The following is a 21,851-nucleotide window of genomic DNA, read 5'->3' as shown; positions in this document are numbered from 1 at the left end:
AATAAGTCACCCAGGACAACTGCTTGAAAGTAGTGTGACATCGTATAATTGACAGCAGAAAACACTCCTGCAGCAGCAATGTCTGTTAGGTTTCTCACAGACACCTTCTTTTCTGTTTATTAAAAAATGATGCAATGAGAAAGCTATCACTGCCCATTGGAAACAGTATGAATGCTACACAAAAATAAAATATAAATCTGGCTTTACAGCCCCTCCAGATATACAGGTGCAGAGGTAGACGCTCCAAACATTTGTGATTAATTGCTTGAAAAACACAACTTATTCAAGCTTGCACTGACAACAGCTTTCTGTAGAAGCTTGTTGGTTTAAAGTTGATCAATACTTTAAGCCAAGCAGAGTGGTGTGTGGTGCCCAAAAAACGCTTTATTTGACACAGATGTTTATCTTTTTTAAACAACAGGCAAATCAAGAGGTGACCATTTGGAAAACATTATGGGCTATCATTAAACCATTACACCATTAAATCGGTTAAAAGTCATCTAGAGGATGTACCAGAGCAAACAAAAGTGACGATTCAACTACCTTTAAGAATGAGCATGAAATGTGCCATCCAGATGTATAGAATAATTAAAGGAGAGAAAGTTAAATACATGTAGGACAAAGTATATTAATTTCTATACTTAGGTAATGGACTGAAACTGGGACTTTTTATTCTACAGATCTTTTACATTGTGTGTAGTTATTTGAAAACATAGTGTAGGTTTTCCTAAAGTATATACAGCCATACATAATCACATATTATATTATATATGTTTTTTCTTTGTTAAAAACAATATAAAATTACCTTAGAATGCAATAAAACTGATTCCCTTATTTTCCTACTTCGTTGTAATTTTTATTTTTTCCCCTGCAGGAAGAACCATCGTTATTAAGCTAAAATCATAAAAATGAAAATCTGTGAAGTGACTAAAAAACACGAACTTTCATACTTTAAAATCTAAACACTGATTGAAACAATATGTAATCTAAAAGCCCCAAATAAAAACTTCTTATCTAGTTTAGCTAAGTCTGGCTCATTCGTATGCAAGGCCAACCTTACCAAGTTCTCTGAATAGTTTATCGTTAACCTAGAAAAGATCATCTGCCGAGACAATCAATATTTTTGCACACCTACGTTTGCTATATTGGTTGCCTATTGATTGTTTAAAGATTATTACATAATATAGAATTACTTGCATATCCGCACATTCATTATTGTTACATCATGTATTCTCTGGAGACACAACCATGTTATAATGTTCAGGTTGAGGGGTCTGGAGCTCAATTGTTTAATTGTGTTCCATAAAACATACTGCACGTAGGCCAAATTATATTCAACTTTTTCAGGTATTAAAACACAAACAAACAAAAAACAACTAATTTCTTGTTTGTCTGGCTTTGGTTACAAAACGACATACACAAAACCCCATACTAAATAAAAAATAATTAAGCAACAGCTTACTTTTTCTCTGCGATCTCTGATCATTTGTGTTAAGAAAGACACAGTATCTCATCTTTGGCAGTTTAATATTGTCATTTTTTATCAGATGGTGTGGCTAGTGAGTAGTGTCAGAATCCGGGCGCTGGCCCTTTAAGAATAGGTGCGAGTGAGGGGAGGCGGCGCGGCTTCACACCCCGGGTGGGGAAGGTGGGCGGGGCCTGCGCGCTGAGTGACAGCTGGGCCACGGCAATCGAACCTTCTGTCGCCGGGGGAACGCGGACGACCAATGGGAGGCTGAGCGCACACGCTCCTCAAAGCTGACTGACCAATAGGCGTTCACAATGGGAGGTGCTAGAACGCTGTGATGTATCCAACGTGGGTTCAGGAGCAATCCCTGTGAGAAAAAAAAAGAAAAAGAAAAGATCTTATAGTGGAAACGATCAGAAGTGAGGGGCTCAATTTGGGTAATATTCGGGCTGTTTGAGGTTTTCTGGTGCGAGGGTATATATTTGGCAACTATCGGAAACTCGAGGAGTTCGGATAACTACCAGTAGGTACGAGATAGTGCTGTGAAGTTGCTGCAAACGGCGAGGACTGTGGTAACGGCGGTGGTGCACTTGGTGATCTTAGTAGTGCTGGTGTTGTGCATGGGTGCAACAGCTGAGAAATCCACTTCACGGAAGATTTTCGCCGATCCTGGACTCTGGCACCCGTGAAACTTTGCCCCGCTCAGCATGAGGCTCGGGGAATCAAGATACAGCAATTCATAACAAATACAAATCAAAAAAAGTTGTATACTCAAAGTTAGTTTTTTTCTCCAGTGACAAGCGGCGGGACAACTGTACGCTTTCATATCTGAGAAAAAGACATGTTCTGCTGCTACGAGAGAACTGCACTGCGTCTATCCGAGAGAAAGTAGAAACCCTTTCCGTGGACACTTTGCGGACGTCTCGCACTGAAGGAGAAGGATCGTGGATTTCTTTCCCTCACAGCTGCAGAGAAAACCCGTCCAGCACAAGCGCGGCGCTTTCGGGACAGACCTCCTTTTCAGCCTTTTAAGGACAACCGCTTGCAACTTGCATTTAGTCTTGGCTGCTGGACAAGTTACTTGTATCGCTTTGTTAATCGTGCTTCACCTTTGATTTAGTCCTACAGGGCACTGGCATAAACTCGCAGGGGTGTTTCAGTAACTTTCCCCAACAACCGGGACCTGCAGCGGCGACCCTGCGCTTCCACTATGTAAACAGCGAAACCGAGTCTCCCGATGCGATTGACAGATATAACCATCAATAAGGGACAGTCTTGATAGAACAATATCAGCTTCTTCTGAAGAAAAACAAAGAACCAGCCGCCGTACTGATAAACTGGATACAAAATGGCGGCCTCGGTGGGACGAGTGGGATTGCTGCCGTATTATTTCGTGCTTTTAATCGCGTCCGCCGAGCCGCTCGCGGGGCCCGGGCTGGCGCGCGCCGTGCCCTGCGCCCGCAACTGCACGTGCACGGGCGACCTGGTGGACTGCAGCCACATGGGTCTGACTGGCACCCCGGCGGACCTGCCAGCCCACACCGCCTCTCTGTGAGTAGCGATGCATGCCCCCCAGTGAGATGTGCCAGGGCCCTGAGCTGTGCACGGTCGGGGTGGATGGGGAGAACGCGTCGATCGGGCGAAACGTCCTGTGTGTTGACGGGAGCCCGACTGTAGATCTCGCCATGTGGGTCTTCTGGTCGGGTTTGAAGGGAATCGGACTCCGGTAGTCTGGCAGGTTGGACTGGTGAACGCTGGAAGCAGCATGGGAAATAGTTATTGGACTAGGAAGTTCTGAACAAAGGCCAGTTTGATCATGGGGTTTCCAGCTTATTGTTATGGGCCGATCTGGTTGACACTTCAACTTTTCCCCTGGTTTGTTAAAGCACACAATAAAATGATAAACTTCAAAATAAGTCAAAGAATGAGTGCCTGTTTCAGTGGGTTCCGTAATTGGCACTATTTAAACTTTGGGTTACTATATGATACGTGTGTGTGTGTGTGTGTGTATAGACACATACACATTTGACAGTGCTATTTAGATACAGAATTCACAAATTAAAACCTAAGCGCATAGCTGTCCGACGTTTTCTTTAGCATTAGGTATCTGCTTTGAAGCATACTGTGAAAAAATCGGTAGTTTTGTGTTAAAATGATACTTTGTTGCATTACTGTAATGTAACAGGTGTTATTGTTACAAGTTGGCCATTGTTTTACAACAGGTTATACAATAGGTTAATCATTCGGAAGAGTATGCATGCGTTTATAAGTTTTAGTTGACACTTTCTCCTATCTTTTATCAATCGTCAATTCCTCTATTTGAAATTTGTTTTATATACAGAAGTTCTACCTATCCAGGTATAAATAAATTATGATGTGGGTCATTTATACATGTGCAAGTTATATCCTGGAGTAGTATGTGTGTACATGAATTATTACTTAGCATGTCAAGTTCAAATAATTTATGTCCTTTAATACATCTGTAGCTTTCAGATTATTCACAAGAACTTTCTCTGTTGATTTTGTTAGCCCTTGACCTTTTTAAAGGTGAGATGTTAGGCACCGTGGTATATACTTTTTCCATCTAGTCCTAACGTTTTGTTTTACCCAACATATTAGCAAATTTAAATTGGATTGTAGTTGAGCTATTCAATTATACAAATGGGCCAATTGCTAATCAACAATACCATCCCCATATATCAGAAAGTAGTATCCTTGTTGTCTACATGTTCTCATAGACTGGCTTTGTAGACTGACACAAGCTGACATAATATATTTTTGTGACTGTCAGAATGCTGTACCTTGCAATTGTGATATCTAGATAGATTTAATTAGTTTGTTTTTCTAGATCTAGAAAGGAAAGTGTTTTGTTACTTAAACTGCACAGAAGGCAAATTAGGCAGTGCAGGATCAATACAGGGACATCCCTATCTTTTTTGAACTTGAAAGTGCTGATAGGCTTCATAATGACATCCTTAAGACTCTTAAGGTTTTGGTGCTTCTCCGCAGCATCTTTACACAATACCATCACAGAGCACTCTGTAATCACTTTCCAAAGAAACTGTGATGACTGTGATCCTATCCGAAGTTCAATCTGCAGATCTTTTCTGACCTTTTTGTTTAGACAAGGAAACAAGTCATCTTTTTAAGGTTATGACAGTTTTGAGATGTAGATAGGCATGTTCAATTCAAACCTTTCAATAGTGCTCACGTAAATATGTAATTGAAATGTTTTATAGCTTGTTTTATGTGATTAAAGACATGATAAGAAAAGAAAAGGCACAGTGTTCCTCTGAGAATTTGTCTAAGAAAACCAATCCTTCAGCAAAGTGTTTGCAAATCAATTTTCAATTAAATTCCTAAGAAAGGGACATTTTCTTCTTTCTTCTTGTTCCTAACACATCAGAGTATTCGAATGGTGTATTATTAAATATGAGTTTTCTCATGGATTATCCTCTGGAAAAGCCGAGAAGATGAGTACCTATGCATTATTTCCATAGCTCTTGTAAAACCTCTAGTTTCTGGAGCATGAGAAAAAAAACATTGGATTGAAACCACTAGTGAAATGTCAGCTAATGGTGTGTGCAAAATGCCCTACCCTGTGTTCACTAGAACCTTATATTAACTGTTCAGTGATCTCTGTGAATAAAGAGTGAGAGTAAAGTCCGCTTTTCCAACGGGACTTGAGGCTAAACGGACCATGTAGAAAACTGTCCATGAATGGGATTGGAGAGGGAATGTAACAACTCTTTAGGGGTAGAAGCCTTTCTCAGGGACCTTGTTTATATTCACTAGAATATGTGTTGTAAATTGTCACATACACACACCAGAATTGTTTGAAAAGCAGGTGTAGACTTTATTTTCTATACTGAATGTGTAGCGTACGTGTAACATCTTCAGGCCTTCTGCATGGTTGTGTGTGTTTGGATTGGAAGATGGAGGCCTGTGTGTGGGTTTGTCTGATCAGTACTACAGGGGAGAAGAGGGACAACTAACTCATTGCCACTGGCTCATTAGCATACTCCCTTTCTCCTTTCGGCACTTCAAAAGGCAACATATAAAAGTTTATAGCACACATTGTGCTGAGGCAAAGTCAAGAGAATGAATAGCTCAGGTCACCCTGCCTGCTTCTTCGTACTGCCTGGGTTCCGTTATAATTTATGGCCCAAAAAGTTTGTATTTCTCCGATCCCATGGGAAAGACTGCAGACAAAAGGAAAGAATTGTTTCCCTCAGTTTTCACTAATTTAATTTTTTGAATGCATGTTTTTTCCCCGGTAGTGTGATGTTGTTTTTTGGAGTTTGTGCCTATAGACAGTTAGTGAAATGCAACCTATTTGAGTTTAATGTTTTTTGTAATAATTCTTTGAGATCCCATTCAAAGCTGTACTAATTAACATTTTTTGCACAGCTTAAATATACTGAAACTTATTCTCTCTGTCTGAGCAACAGGGACTCTTAAAGTTTGTTGCCAAGTGATTTATTGGGGGAATAAACCGTCCCTGTTGTTTAGCAGCAGCACTGCCTCGATGGTGCTGCTGATGTGACATTTAGGATTGTTTCAATGAAAACAAATGTGGCTTTTGACTTGCACTGCCTCACTTAGACTCGGTTTGCTTAAATGCAGAATTCTGTGTTGAGCTGCATATTAAAAAATAAATAAAAAAATGCAAAATGTCAACTACAAGTCATTAATACATAAAATGAGATTTGAATTGCAATGAAAATTAGCCTTTGAACAAATACTTTTGCAACAGATGAAGTATACATAGTTCAGCAACTTGTTATCCGCTGAATTTGTGGTGGAACTTGTGAAGTTCTGATTCATTCTGTCAATGCATAGTTTAGATTTTTTTTATAATTCAAGTTCTGCTGGGAACCTGTTGCTTAGTAAGTTTTTTTTTATGTATGGTTTTGTACATTGTTTGAGAGACCTTCCTCTGTGTGGTGAATGTTTTGTTTTGGTCCGTGTCTCTCGCAGTAGCAAGGAGAGGTGGGAACTCTACTAAGGTGCTCATCAGTAGTATATCAGTTGTGGGAGGAACAGGGTTTCCTAGGAAACTCTCTGGACACGGCGTGTGTGAAAAATCAAGCCTTAATGCCTTCCAGTTGTCCAAATACCTTCTCCGTTCTTCCCTGTTTTCACAGCTCCCATGAGACCTGGTTGCTTGATGGAGATCATTGGAGATTCAGTTCTAGCATTTATGGCAATAACCAAATAAAGATGAGGTTAATATATGACTGTTTTCTGGAATAGTTAAAATAATGAAAATGAGAAGAGCATGTTCTGCGATTGGGAAACCTACTTTCAGGTTTCCCAACATAACATGTAGAGGCCTATGAACAGCATGAGCTAAAGGTTTTTGCTTTATCCTTTTTTTTTTACTGCTTTATTCCTATGGTCCACTGAGAAAAGGGTGACTTATACTTCACCTTTTAATATGTGTTGATTTTCTAGTTTATTCTAGTAATGTCTGCCAAATGTAGTGCAAATATTTGTCCACAACTCAAGAAAGGTATAATTATGACAGCGAACCTATACTTGTGATCCGTTTAAAGATATCTAATTGTTTCCTTTTCTTAAAAGTACTCATTGTATTGTAGGTGATTGTTATCTCGCTGCTTTCAGATATACTCTGACACACTGAGATTTATTACCACTTTGAAAGTTTTTGTTCTGTGTCAATGTCATTGCGATGCACGGTGCTGCGTGTGTGTTGACTGCAAATTGTCTGAGGTAAACCATGGGATTTCTTTGCTTTGCATGACACGCTCTTTGTGCCTTCTAGCATTGATGGTGCTTCAGCAATTTTATGCACTAATCAGGCTCTGTATGTTTACAACAGAAGTATAGTTGATAATTATTTCTAAAGGTTATGTCTTTCCTTGACTATATCATTCTCAGATGATTGAAAAGGAAAAATGAATTAAATGTGAAATTTATCTTAAAATCATGAATTCCTAGATCAATGGATACCAAGAAATGTAATCATAATTACCAGCTGAGCCCATAAAAAGTTGGTGAAATAAAACGGAAACCAAAAGAACATCTGAGTCTCCGAGTCCAGTCTTGGCCACCCCTATGCTACTGCTAGGTGATGATCTTCAGTCATGCTGTAATCTGTCTTGCGTGTAAAGAGATATCATATCATCATATCGCCTGTCAAACACGGAGACTTAATAAACATAATGAATTCTTTTTTTTTTTTTTTTTTTACCAGAGCATGGCATGCAAAGAAATCACAAGGTGTATTCTGCATACTGTGCAAATCATGATGTGGAATGAGGAAGCTGAAACAATCCCATTAGCCCCAAGCACTTCCTGAATGGTTTCCTGAATGAGCTGACTGGTGGTTTTCAAATGTGCCTAGCCATCTACGCTATGATTTTTCCAGTTGTACTGAATTGAGAGTCCGACTGCGTCTTCAGCGGAGGCCGGTGTCTCTCCTGTGTGCCGTTTGCCCTGGGCTCGAAGTGTTTGTAAACATGGGAACGGGGCTTCCCCTGTAGCAAATTGGTTTGTTGATGGTTTGGTGTGATAGGAAGCAATAGCATAAGTCTCTGTGGGATTGTTGTCTTTCACCTGGGAACAGTTTGAAACTGTATGATGGAAGTGTTTTGTAAATGTTATGGTCTACTACAACTTTGATACTTTAATGTTTAGTATGTGCAGCCTAATTTAATAACTCCCTCACCATTATAAGGCTTTGACAATGTGAACAAAGGTTTTTTTTTGTGTCTGAAAAGGGGATTGATAAAAGATGAGCAGAAGTTCACTTTAAAATATGAATGGGAAATGTACAAAATCATTTTAACTTTTTTTGATATAATAGCTTTTCTGATGTATTAAAAATCTGTGCTGTAATAAAAAAAGAATGTACACGCTTAAACAAAAATATTGAATTAGGTTTCAAAATATTTTGTCCTACAACACAAATTTAGCAATGTTAAATTACTAATCTAATCATTATTCAGGTTTGCCTTTTCTTTTTCCACACAGTTGATTTAAGTTTTAGAGAAAGAAATGGCAGTGCTCCAGAAGAACATTAACAACAGATTGGTATACATTTAAGTTGTTTGTGGTTTTTGGGGACACTTATTTGGAAGCAGAGATGTAATCATGTGGTAGCGAAGGGTGATTCTTTCTGGATATCACACTTACTTTATTTTTACATGCTTGGATTTGCTGTTGGAATAAAAGTTATGGAAGTCTTCAGGGTGTTTTGGTATTTTTCCTCCCTGACTGGGGTTTTGAGTTTTGATACTCTCTTTTCACAGCCAGATGTTTTCCTTGGAGGAATTCTGGGTATTAACGGATTTAAAATCTTACCAATAATATTTTTTGGAGTACATTTGAAATTTTCTTGGGGTATATGGTAAATACAGTTGTCAAATGAGAGCAGTCAAATCAGTTTCTTTTAGTTTTTCCTTGAGTAAAGGCTACTATAACATGCACTGTAAATGACAGTGATAATGTGACCCCTGGCTTTTCCTGTGGACACTTGCCAAACCTCAGTGTTTTATTCTCCTTTTCAACGCCTGGCCAAATCAAAACTTTGACCCACCTGCAAATTACAAAGTTGTAGCATATCGTGTTTTGATTTTATAAATAGTATAAAGTGGCTTCTAACAATAAACTAAACCACAATAGGGTAAGGATTTGTATTTTGCGATTTGCAGGTAAGTCAAAATTGGTTTTGATTGATGGTCTAGCCCCAAGTCCGCTTCACTTGATCTTTTAAAATAAATAAATAGTATACTTAGTTATTTTGTGGAGTTTGAATAACTTCCAACAACACATCTTTTTAAAGTGTAATTTGCATTTATTATGCATCATTAAATTTAGGTTGTACTGTCGTTTTTTATGTATTATTGAAAAGAGCTGATGACGGCTCTTTTAATGCGCCTCCCTTTCTTTGGGCTAAATATTGGACAGAAAAGAAATAAAATAAAAACTAAACGTGCTGGAGCCAGACGCCAGAGTGTTATTGTTAGAGGAATTTAGAATATAATTGAAAACAAACCATTTTTTTTTTCTGTTTCAGAAAGCAAGTTTAGACCTAGTGGAGCTAGGGGGAAGACATGATCCAAATACTTTTTTTTTTTTTTTCTTTTAGCGGGTGTCTACAAAGTGGTCATGATAGATGAATCATCTGTGAATTCTCTACATCTGGTAACAGTTTGGAAATCTGGATAAGACATTAGACAAACAAAAAAAAGAAAAGGCCTCTGAGAGGTACAGTGCAGAGCAGCACTGAGAGCAAAGCGATTGGGAATTGGCAGGGATAGGACTGAAGAACATATTGCCTTAGAGCTTGTAATCAAGACTTGTACATTTTTGACAATTTATTTTCAACTTTGGCCTTTACCCTTTATCAATTCTGATGATCAAGTATGTATTTATGTATATAGAAGGTGCCATTGCTGTTTTTTGTTTTAAAACTAACTTCTGCCAAGTCTTTAAATTCTTACGCACAAAAAACATCACCTTTCTATCTTTAACATGTTTTTGCACTTTATAGTTAGACCTATATATTCTTCCCACAATAAAGTGAGCAGGTTTTAGTAAGATACGTCACATGGGAGGCATAGGCTATATCATGGTATGGATTTCCTGATCTGCTCAACAACTATTCCCAGAGCGTTTCTTTTCAGATCACCCATGTTTTATGCGAGTTTGTGACACTAAGCACAGGTTTGAAGGCATATTTTGTTCTTATGATGATGTGTTTTTCTTCATGAATATGTTCTTGAAAGCAGTGAACAGTCCTGGCTTTTGGAGAGCTGGCCACGTCCTTCTGAAATTTGAAGTCTCAACGCACAAACCTGTTTCCTGTCTCTCACTTCTTGGCCAGCTCTCTGCAGCTCCAGTTTATTTTGTGCCTAGGGCGTATGTGGACCCTTTGGCCCTGATGTTGGACAACTAGTTTAGATAAAGAACTGCAACTGGTTTTGAAAGGTTAGCCAAGCACATGGTACCAAGATGTGATGCTTTAAGTCTCTGAAAAACAACCCCTAATACCCTCTAATCTTTTTTTTGTTTGTGCCTGTTTTGAAATGAATTATAACTATTCTTTATCATGTCCTGCTCTTGAGGGTCATTGCCTTTATTTCTTGGGGAACAATTTTCAGAGCAGAATGTATTTTACAGTAAGACTGCAACAGGATGTAGTACCTAAATTAAAACCTCTGTGAAGGTCTTCATTGTATGCAGTAGCTATTGTGTAAGGAAGCTATAGTTGAAGGCTGGTCACGACAAATGTTTTTGTTAAACTTGGAATTCTAGGTTGTGATCTTGTATTTGACATGGGATCCAATGTTAGCCAATGTCTTAATCTGGTGTGTTAAATGTATTTACTTGTTTAGCTTTATTTTATTTTTTTGCATTTTTTTTAATTTTTTCTCCAACTGTTCATGTGGAAAGTATAAATGCTAAGGTGTAGATCTAGTGATTGGAATGTTCTGTCAAAGACCACCTTACTGTCTTGTACTCTTCTTTTGAGCTTTGGCACATATTGTTCTTGCTGAGCTATAAATGTAGCTTTACAAGAGAAAGAAAGCAACAAAACATTGTTATGTTTGTCATTGAGTTTTCTTTGCAGGGTAATTTTTAGACTGACGGGTTATTCTTTGACTACTTTATTGCCATATTTAATGAGGGTATTAAAGCAGGCCACTATCTTCCACTTGTGCAATAAAACCCCATCGTTGACATCACTTCACACTTTCAGAGTGCAAAGTTCACGCCTATGTTATTGTCTTTTCTCATTTAGTGACAGCCTGTTCCCATTGTAGAGTGCCATGGTCTGTTTTGAGATAATGGTGGCACTGGGGTGTCCATGCATATTTAATTAGTGTCTTTAACAGTTCCAGGTAGAAGAATATGCTTTTCAATAATTACTTCTAGTTTTATTTAATTGTAAGCCTTTTTTAATCAATTGACCTTGCAAGAACTCATGTGGCAAATAATAGGATTTACATAATCTCTCCCATTGCGTTTCATGCTAAACTGACTGATTGGATAATGTGTCAAGAGAGCAGTGTCTTATGTCAGGGACATAACTAGCTTGATTTATGGCTCCACAACTTTTGCTTATCTTGACTTTGGCCAAAGTAGTATAAATGGACTAAGGTGTTAAGATTACATAAAATCAGTCTAGGTTGCCATTATGACCCCACTGTTCGGAGATAAGGCGAGTTGTTCAAGTGGCAGAAATGTAGTTTAACAACCTTCCCTTCTCAGGGTCAATGAAGGAAACTTGCTGTCTTCAGCAATATGAATTATGATTTGTAACTAGTGTATGCCTGAAACTAGTCCAATCAGACTATATGTAACTTTAAAATAGAAACTTAGTAAAGAACACTAGTGGTTTCTCTCAAGGAAGGATATTTTTTAAATCATTATCTAGGTTCTTTGAACCAAACGGCAGTAGTTCTTAACATGCGTCTTATCTCTGCTTTGCCGCCTGTTTACTGCTTTATAGACTATTCAAACTGCCTTTGTGAGGTCCCGTCAAGTGCAACTTTTTTACAGTATTGTTTGATTTTTTTTTTTTTATATGTAGGCTATATTTTGCCTGACATGTGTAATGATGATCTATATATATTTAAAAAATATATTATTTTAATAAGAGTTTCATAAAAATAGTAATTTCAGTTCCTACCCTAATTGTTACTAGTAAATACCTTAATAAATGAAATCTTAAGAAGAATGCTTCAACTCATACTGAAGTTGATCAAATTTGCCCCAGTCTCAGGATAAACTTTGAAGCTGAAATTGATTTTATGAGAACTGGCAAGTACTAAATAAACTAACAACATATTCAGTGTTTTCATGGTGATGTTAAGTGGAAGTACTTTTTTTTTTTTTTTTTCCCTGTCCCAGTCCAGTTTCTCGCAGAGGGGCCAGCTACTCTCTGCTGCCAATAAATTAAGTAAAAAAAAAAAAAAAAAAAAATGTACAACAGGCTTATCCATCGAAAGAGAGACAAAGTAATTGGTCTGGACAGGTTTACAGTAGGGAGGTGTGAAGCACTTGCTGTTTGTCAGGGTTACCCTTTAAGATGGGGGATGGGGGGTAGAGAGGGCATTAGGCCTCTCTGCAGACTAACATGCTGTGTCACTACTGAATGAGGACGGCACGCATTTCTTAGGGAGTGATAGGCTTGTGGGTCAGTGACTTTGTGGGATTGTGTCAATGATCGTGAGAAAATATTATGGAACTCCCAACTCTGGGGAGCAAGGGCTGCTTAAAATAAATACCACGGGTCACTTTCGACCCAAGCCAAAGGAAAATACAGCAAAATATTTTCATTTTTATTTGACTTGCATACATTTGTGGTTTTCTTTGTACATTTCTATCAATGTGACGATTGCCAGAAGCCTTCTCTGCTGAAACTAATTAAAAATCTAAAAATTGAGAAGGAGTTTCATATTTCACATACAATACATAAAATTGGTAGCCAAGTGGTTACCCTTGATTTTTAACCAGAAGAGCTTCCTATGATTTCCTCACACTTTCTCTTAAAACAAACAATTCCTGTAAAAGGCACAACATGAATTGTTTGACCCTGTAGATAAGCCTCTGTGTTACGAATACCTTCTGTGCAATTGGAAAACTTTGTGTCTCAGTGCATTTTATTAGTTACACAATGGGCATACTATTGATTGATTTTACTTTTTTATGTGATTCACATCTTGTTGAGATTTATCACTGTACTATGTAATTAAAATATATTATTAGTGCATTATGGTAAATAAAGCCATTCTGTGGAGTTATGTTTAGATATGCATTAGTGCACAGGTTAATAGATGCCATAGCAAATAGGCCTAAACAAAACCCCCATGATTTTAGGCAATCATGTTAGCCAGTACTGTTTCACCAGTATATTTCACAATGTAGGCTAATTCTGTTCAAAAGTATTCATAATACACTACATCTGCTTTGAAAAATTCAAAAATTGAAAGGACAATTGCTACAAAAAAGTAGGAAAAGAGAATAGTTTGTACATCCATCTGAAATTATAGTCAATTCTTGAGTTGAGAATAAGCAAATACCTTTTGGTGAATTCAGAAACATTTTTTTATTGACTCACTCACCATGTGTTTTTGTAATTCAGTCAAGTGCCTCCCACACACTATGTGAAATGGGTGACAAATAAGAAAGACGGTGTACTTGTTTGATTTTCTTTTGCTCTTGCTGTTCAAGATGGCAGAATTCTCTGAAAGTGATCCGTGCAAGAACTGTTCCTCACAGACGCTTTAAATGTAGTGCGTCATGTATTCAAAAGCATGACCAAATAGTACACTGCATTTGTCTTGTTTACTTTTGAGAGGCTGATATTAATCACAAAAAAGTATTAAATGACAGATAAGGAACCATACCCATTTGCTTTAATTATCCTTTGGAATTATAACCCTTTCAAAACCCATTTGTGTGGTATATTGAAATAAATATTTATGCAAGTAAGAATATTTGTTTATGAATATTTGTCTCAGTTTAATTTTTTAATTTTGTTTAATAAACGATTTGGTTCAAATTTGATGTTCAATTTTAAGATGAAATGTCTTATTCCTTTTGAAATTACATAATTATATGGCTAAATTGATCAGGAGAAGCTACAGATTAGTTGCACATGTTTAAGGCGCTACAGCAATGTAGGTTACAACAGGGCTACTAACAATTGCTCTTGTATTTTGTAAGTCGCCCTGGACGAGGGCGTCTGCTAAGAAATTAATAATAATAATAATAATAATAATAATAATAACTATGCCTCAGGACTAAACTGGTGGCAGAAGTGGCAACAAGTCATGAGTTTATATACATTTATATACTCGTATAATATTTATATTTCATGTCATGCAAAACGATGGGTCTGTAAAACTTACAAAGAAAACTTCCTTATCTTACAGTATATAGGCTATTATAATATTTCCATCTATTGTACAAGCAAACATACATTTTAAAGTTCTTTTGAAGAGCATTTAGTGAAATTTGTTTGATCTCCATTTTCTATTCAGTGCATGTTTATTATTAGCTTAGTTTGATGTAGTTAGGCTCCTTAAAGGTCTAATCTGCTAAGAAGTGTAAAAACTAAGTAATCCAAGTAATCATATAATCTTTTACTTTGAAATCTGTGATTAGTTTGTTGTAATCTAATTAGGTTGTAATGCCATACGGTAATTATCCTGAGAGCTGTCTACCTAATGCTTCTAGAACTTACCTCGTATATCTTGGTTATATTTTTACTTTGTGCATACATTTTGGTGATGTTTTCTACTTACACTTTATATTGGTGATAAGCCGTTCAAGATGTGATTACATTTTTAAAGTCACCTCTGCCTTATTGAAAACATTTGCTTTTCCGGTATGACTTGGGGCTGTTGGGACAATGGAGATGTCTCTTTCCCACCTCAGCAGTCATTGAGTCAAGAAAACTCTTTTAATCTAACAGATGCATACATGTGGTACTTTCTCTACAAATTTGGGTGAAATATACAATCCTTTTTATTGCTATTGAATGAACACAGTGGGTAAGACTAAACAAATGAACTCTTAATCATTCAATGTCCATATGTGCTAAGTACTGTACTCTCTGTAGGTGTGGTATCAACTGATTAACTGTGGAAATGAAGCTGAATGGAAGAAATCAAAGTTGTGTAAACATCCCTTCCAATTTCCTTGTTACTGGCACAGAAATTAATGAGCCCGATTGTTAAGCTTAAGCTCATAAAAAAAAAAAAAAAAAAAAAAAAAATGGGGAGGGGTTTTCCTTCCTTTTTTGATAAAGTATACTTTCAAAGAAAAGGTTTGTATGCTTAATAAGCTTGTAATCACCTCTGCTGGCACCAGTTTGTGTATGAAAGAGCTACATTTGTATTTAGAGCCATTGATGTTTTTTATTTCTTTGTTCAAGGAGGTTTTTTGTGAATGGTATTAGGTTATTTATATATCCTTCCCCTAAAGACTACAAACCTATTTCATGACTTACAGCTTTTTTTTTATTATTATTATTTAATTTTTAATATAATTTAAGGTTATTATTTAAGTAACTTAATTTCAGTTTTCCCATTGCATTGGATGTACAACCCAATCCTGGAGGGCCATAGTAATTTAGATTTTCATTCTAACTGTTATGGACCAACATAGCTACATTTCTCAGTTTTTAACATGCTGCCGATTCAGAGAAACCATATTTGTTTTGATCTAGTTTTCTGTACTAGAGCATCAAATAAACACACACACACAATAGTCTTGCACGGTTTGTAAATTAGAGTAACCCACACTGAAGCCTTTTGCTCAGTCAATTAAAAGAAATGTTTTTTCAAATAAGTTCATGGTAGTTTAACTTATGAAGAAAGATTAGTGATGCATTTGCATAGGCAATATTTCACAATGCTTCCCTGCTGCTGAATTTATTTAAGATTAGGGCAGAGTGAATGGTTTCCCCCTGTGTTTACCCTGTGTTGTTGACCAGTGATCGCCTCACTCACACGTGACCGACGCTGCACCCTTGCCTAGCTTACCATGGTCATGATAGTTTTAAGTAAAATTGAGGAAATGAAACTGAGCTCTGCAACAGTTTGAAAAGTAGACATAGATAAGTTTATTAGTGCTATAGTGCTTTTTGCAGGGTATTAATTACCCACTGACAGCAGTGGGATTCAGGGAAGCAGTTACCATACCAGCACTACTAAAAATATGGACCCTTCCACAGAGACTTGTCAGATTGTGACATTTATGGCACCTGAGATACCATTACTGTTAAAGGTGGAGAAGTATTTTTGTTAAAGGTGCTGAAACGTTTACCAGTCACCCAGGGGGCTATACATTATTTAACCCATAATATTTAACAGGGTATGATGATGGGTATAAGTGCAGAGCAGTCTTGCTCAAATACACTAGAGGAACGTTGCATTAAATGGCAATACAAAAGTATTAAAGGTCCCATATTTAACATATTGAAAGAAAATAAGTATGGGTTTATTTTATATCTTTCTTAACAGGTACCTTCATAAATTATGTGCATTTGTTAAAGGGCACACAGTTGCTAGTAATGTGAAGATAATCAAACATTAAATGGTTTTATAAGAGGTGTACTAGGGTTGTAATGGAGTCGTATTCCTTGTGGTATTTGTACTCTGTAGTAATTTTACCCCCTGGTGCTTTAGTTTTGGAAAACCAGTAATTTTTCACTTTGAAAATTTGGTAATTGCCTTCTATACCAAGGACAACAATTCCCCTATCTTCTGTTCAGTAGTCCTTTAGCAAAGGAGTATGTGATTATAATGAAGCATTTTGCCAGTCACTCCAGGGAACCTTCAAAAGTGATATTATCTTGTCTTGCAACAATACATTTAAAAATGGTGACTAGCACCACCACACCTCCTACCTACTCTTCGATCTCTTTCATCTACTGTATTCAGTAGCTCTGTTGGATCTCAGTGTCCTCAAGAAATCGGTAGATTCGGCAAAACAATAAAGATGGAAACTCATTGTTCTGAACAAGTGGAATTCCAACTGGTTTTATTTGTGTGCTTCATAATTTATTCAATGTGAGATCAGAATTACTCATGCTTTCAAAAGCTCGAACCAGGCAAAGATTTTGAGAATGCACACATTTGAAACCAAAAGAGAAACTAGTAACACATGCAGTATTTAGCAGAAAACTAAAAGCAAGTTGCATAGAAATATTTTGAATTCCTTCCCATTTATTAATTGTATTATAACTTGCTGTGCATTACAGACTCTGAAATTACAGACTCTGAAACCTGTGCAGCTAGACCATGGAACCACACTGTTTTGATCACTGGTGGGATTTTATTGGCAGTTCCATGTATTGTAGCCAGTATGATTAATCTTTGAAAGATTTTATTTCTTTGCCCATTTCTTTTTGCTGTCAGGCATGCTTGTTTTTTCCCCTTCCATGCTTGCATGCTTGTAGCTGTATCATATTTCATATCTATTTTTGTCTTTGTGAAGTACGGGCAGGTTTGTAAAAGCAATCCCTTTTGTGTCGTATAAATGTTAGTGGAAAGGAAAGGCAGCATAGAGTACATTTTATTCAACTCTGTTTTTATAGATTATTATAATTAAACCCTTAAATCAGCTTTGTTTTTAACTAAAATATCCCATTGTGAACCAACCAACACTAAACTTACCACTGATGTTTTGAACTTATTTATTTTGTAATCTTTGTCAAATGACCCCCTTTTTCATAAGTGGACCTGCTGCTGTCTAGGTATGTGAACCCTTTCCTTCAAAAACAAAAGCTTAGACATGTTACATTCAAATCCATTTGTGAAAGTTCAGAAACTTGGCATAGTACTGCACTACTTGTTGTGTGAGTTCTGCTGAAAAACAGTTTTCATTTTTGTCTCTCAAGCCTAAAGGCCTGCATCTGCTTCCTTGCGGTGTGCGGGAGGAATGCAGTGCGTCAGGTAGTGCACACTCACTTGACCTGCGAACAAGCAGCCATCTTTCGACAGTTTGGGTGGAAGCATTTCTATAGCAGTTCTTCTGCATGAAGGGGTTACGAACTGCCTTTGTTTGTGCAGGGTGAAAAAAAGCTGTGTTATGACAATGCTTGACAAAGTGTTTAGTGAAAGGTATGTGTAGGTGATAAATGCACTCCCATGTCTGGTGTTCCCTGATTGGCTCTTACCTAAGGGTCATAAGAAAAACTCCTTGAAGCCGGTTACATTGTAACCAAATCAAAACATACAACGCATAAACTTGTCTGAATGGGAAGCAAAAGAGCATGCAATACTGTTGAGCTTTACTAAAGTAGAACTCTTGCCTCATGCTGGCTGAGATGTACTGTATTTGGCTGCTGGTTTTTAATTGATGTGGTATTTGTGAGATGTTTCGAATGTGAGATCTGAGAGCTGAATTTAACTTTCAGAATGGTGTTCTCATGTTCCGGTCACACTTGCACTTAATTGACAGTTGAATCTAGGGTCTAGTGTGGCTAAATAAGTACAAAACAACAAAAGGTATAGCGATATCTATCCTTGGTTTCATATACATTCATGTGTGTCTGCAGCACCTATGTAATACCTATGTATTGTCTTTTCTGTGTATGCATTGGGCAGTATCTGTGTATTGTATTCACCTGAATATAGAAGAAGACAGAAAATAATAATTTGAATGATATCCACTGTACTATTCTGCTATGAAGAATTTTTTATTTTAAAAATGTATAGGAATGCAGCATTACAAATGCAATTAAAATAAGCACTGCATAATATGCGTGCATTTGCCAGATATTCAATACTGCTTAGTCAGGCTTCTTCTACCAATTGTAGAGAAACCTCTCTAGCTAGGATGTAGTGTGTGACAGAAATCTCTATCCGTGCAGTAACATAATCCTTGGACAAATTGCACTTTAATTCCAGTTACAGTATGAATATAGACTTGGCTGTTAAATGCACTGTTAGTCTAAACTGCAGTTTGACTTTTATATAGATAAATGTCTTTGAGTTCAGAGTGAAATGGATACCTGCTCCAGGCAGTGTATTGATTTTGAAATTCCCTTGGGTCCTTTAGAAATCTGGTACTGGACTTTTACTGGGCATGAACGTCAAATAGAGGCCCGGGGTTGAGTTTGTGTGTATTTTGAATGCTACTTTACACTTTTTAGTCAAAGGGAATACCTTCAATTTTTAGAAGAAAGTGTCAACTGTCAGTCAGAAGCTTTTGCCATCTCAAGTCATGCAGTTTAAATGTTTGTTCCCTATTGTAAGTAGTGAAGTAGCTAAACTTAATTTTACTAATTTTGTTTAAAAATTCTGACTATAGATAGTTTCCAACCTCATAGTGAATTTTAAGAATATTTAGAAGAAAACAAATGTTTTTAAATATAGTTTAATTTAATTTGCTTGTGACTATATTGTTTTTTGTTTAACATCCATAATATAAAGAAATACATATTTTACTTCATATTGTGTAGCTATGGCAGAACCTGGGTTTACATCCATGTGTTTATATATTATTCCCTCTTTTATCCCTGCATAAACAAAAGGTTATAGACTATTTTCTTCCCCTTCGAATTGAGCTATATTGCTGATTTGCACAGGGTAAGGCCCTACTGGTATTACAGAGATAAAGGACAGCTGTATTACCACTGTATGAATCTGTCCAAAGCGAGGAAACCTTTCAGAGAGTGAAGTAAAGTGCTTTTCAAATTTCCTGATTGAGCTTGTAAAACAGCAGATCATTTCACCGGCACAATCGAGAATAATTGCCAAGCGAGGACATGCGGGTGCTGAGCCCTGTGCGCTGCAGTGCACTGATTCCTCTGTCTTTTATTTTAACAGAAACCTGAGCAACAACAAGCTGACGGCAATCGATCAGGCCACCCTCTCCAAGCTAGCCAACCTCAGAGAAGTGTAAGTATCCCAGATGAGCGGCGTCTCGTTGCAGGCCGAGGGGAAGCGCTGCCTTGTGTTTATTGAGAGAGGGGGATTTAAAAAAAAAAAAAAGGAAAATTCTACAGGGACACTTTTCAAGCTCGGTTGTCGTTGCGTTCATTTGCATCAGCACATTTGCCTTTCCATGTTCTTGTTTGTGTTTTCATAACAGCGTCTTTGAAAGGAAATCAATTAGCCATACACAACTAGCCCATTACAGTGCTACAAAGTGGTTAAAGATTTTTTTACTAATGGACTATCCGTTCTCTAACGGTGCGGTGCTGTGCAATGTGTCAAAACTAATTAAATACACTTGATATGAAGCTGTTGTTTATTAGTTGTCCAATGCATCTCCATATTCAGTGCAAGGTAACAACTGCTCTACAGGGGGGGAGGGTTTCCATTAGCTTAACTGTGTGTGCTGCATAGTAACATCCCCACTGTAGCACAATAGTGTACTAGTTTGAACTATACCCCCAGCAGCATTATAGTTTGTGTTTTGTTTTTAAATACCCCTTCGTCTCCTTACCTTCTCATTTGGTTATATTGGATAGGATAAACCCCATGGTTTCGTGTACCATATTCTCAATGGTACTAATTGGAAGTTAAGAAGTGGTTTGCTATTTTAAGCTATCTCCATTAAAACTTGACACCAGCCAGAAACCTGGGCTGTAAATATTTTATACTGAAAAGGCCCGTCTGTGACCATTCAGCAGAAGCCATTTTCTTTTAATGGTGTTAGCTTAGAAAATTGTACCTAATTAATCACACTCACAGGGCCTCTTCTTGTATTCCTGTAGTTATAAAGTTGTAGTTATAAAAATGTTTTCTACTTCTATGCTTAACCACGTGGAATAGCTGCCGCAGACTGATTCACCTGAAATCTTTTCAGTTTGTTTTGTTATTTTTGTGTTTTATATGAGAGGCACAAGGCAGAGACCATCCCATGGACTACCATTGATTTTACATATAAAATCATTTGAAATATGTTCGATTCTAACAAGATCTGTATTTTGTTGTTTCCTAGGCATTTAGATCATAATGCGCTGACGTCTATCCCTTCCCTCGGAGCGGCTTCTTCAAAGATAATTTCCCTTTATGTGTAAGTAAAGCCTTGTCAAATATGCTAGATGTTCTGTCATGAATATTTATAGCTTTTATGATAATCTACAAAGCAGGCAGGTATTACTGAATGTCTCAGTGTACTGAAAGTACTCTTTTTCTCCTTTGATGAATAGTTTTAACCACCTACTTTGGGCTTTAAATTTTGACAGTAGTATGTATATTGAGGATTTTTTTCACTCTCTCCCCATCACATACAGATACACTTCTTATTGTAAGTAGTATGAAGAGATTTCTGAGTTAAAAAAAATAAAAAAAAATAGTGGGGGGAAAACGATTTAAAACTGTCTGCCAAATATTTATTGTGAAATGCAGTCTTAAAAAGGCTGACCCTGAAACCACAAAGTCATATAATTTCTCTTCCAGTGTTTTTATGATCTGTGTAACGACCAGAGGAGGAAATCAAAATGGCTAATTTATTCATAATGGAAGCATTTTAAAATGGCTTTTAAACTTGGTTTATTGACTAACATCAGATAGTTGTCACCTACTGTGTTTGAAAAGCATCCAATGTTAGTGTCTAGAAATTTTGTAAAGAAAATGAGAATTCAAGTGGAGAATAACAAGAGATTTGGAAGTTGGATTTTTAAAGCATTTCCTAGATCTGGCAAATATTGTTGGTATATGTGTACTAGAATCTGAAAATCCCTAGTGTTGAGGGTTTGTTAGTGGGACATAATGCATGGATGAACAATTTTAAATTTGCTGTGTGGAAGATTTAACATTTCACTTGCACATGGTGATAATAGTTTTAGATAAAAAAAATCTCAATTCATATTTGTACAGGTATTTAGTATCTGATCGTTAAGTAAAAGAAGCCGCTTCTGATAATTTTATCTCCCCTGCAGAGG

The 21,851-nt window shown here is 37.0% G+C and overlaps 1 protein-coding gene and 1 long non-coding RNA gene across 2 annotated transcripts in view; one reads left to right on the top strand and one right to left on the bottom strand.

Annotated features, from left to right (window-relative positions):
- Nucleotides 1-364: 364 nt before the first annotated feature.
- Nucleotides 365-2,113, bottom strand: LOC136735227 (uncharacterized). The gene is made up of 2 exons (XR_010810852.1): nt 1,990-2,113; nt 365-1,835 (listed from the first exon to the last, which is right to left on the bottom strand). It is a non-coding gene; the product is annotated as an uncharacterized LOC136735227 (long non-coding RNA).
- The window catches only part of lrig1 (leucine-rich repeats and immunoglobulin-like domains 1), a 45,496-nt gene continuing 25,477 nt past the window's right edge, over nt 1,833-21,851 (top strand). Inside the window, exons 1-3 of the mRNA XM_066698010.1 lie at nt 1,833-3,019; nt 19,786-19,857; nt 20,906-20,980. Coding sequence (XP_066554107.1) covers nt 2,817-3,019; nt 19,786-19,857; nt 20,906-20,980 — 350 coding nt within the window. The 5' untranslated portion in view covers nt 1,833-2,816. The remainder of the gene's footprint in view (nt 3,020-19,785; nt 19,858-20,905; nt 20,981-21,851) is intronic.

This window comes from Amia ocellicauda, chromosome 3 (assembly GCF_036373705.1).
Source record: "Amia ocellicauda isolate fAmiCal2 chromosome 3, fAmiCal2.hap1, whole genome shotgun sequence".
Classification (NCBI taxonomy): Eukaryota; Metazoa; Chordata; class Actinopteri; order Amiiformes; family Amiidae; genus Amia; species Amia ocellicauda.
The sequence above is the reverse complement of the archived record's forward strand: the minus strand, read 5'-3'. Positions and strand labels throughout refer to the sequence as shown.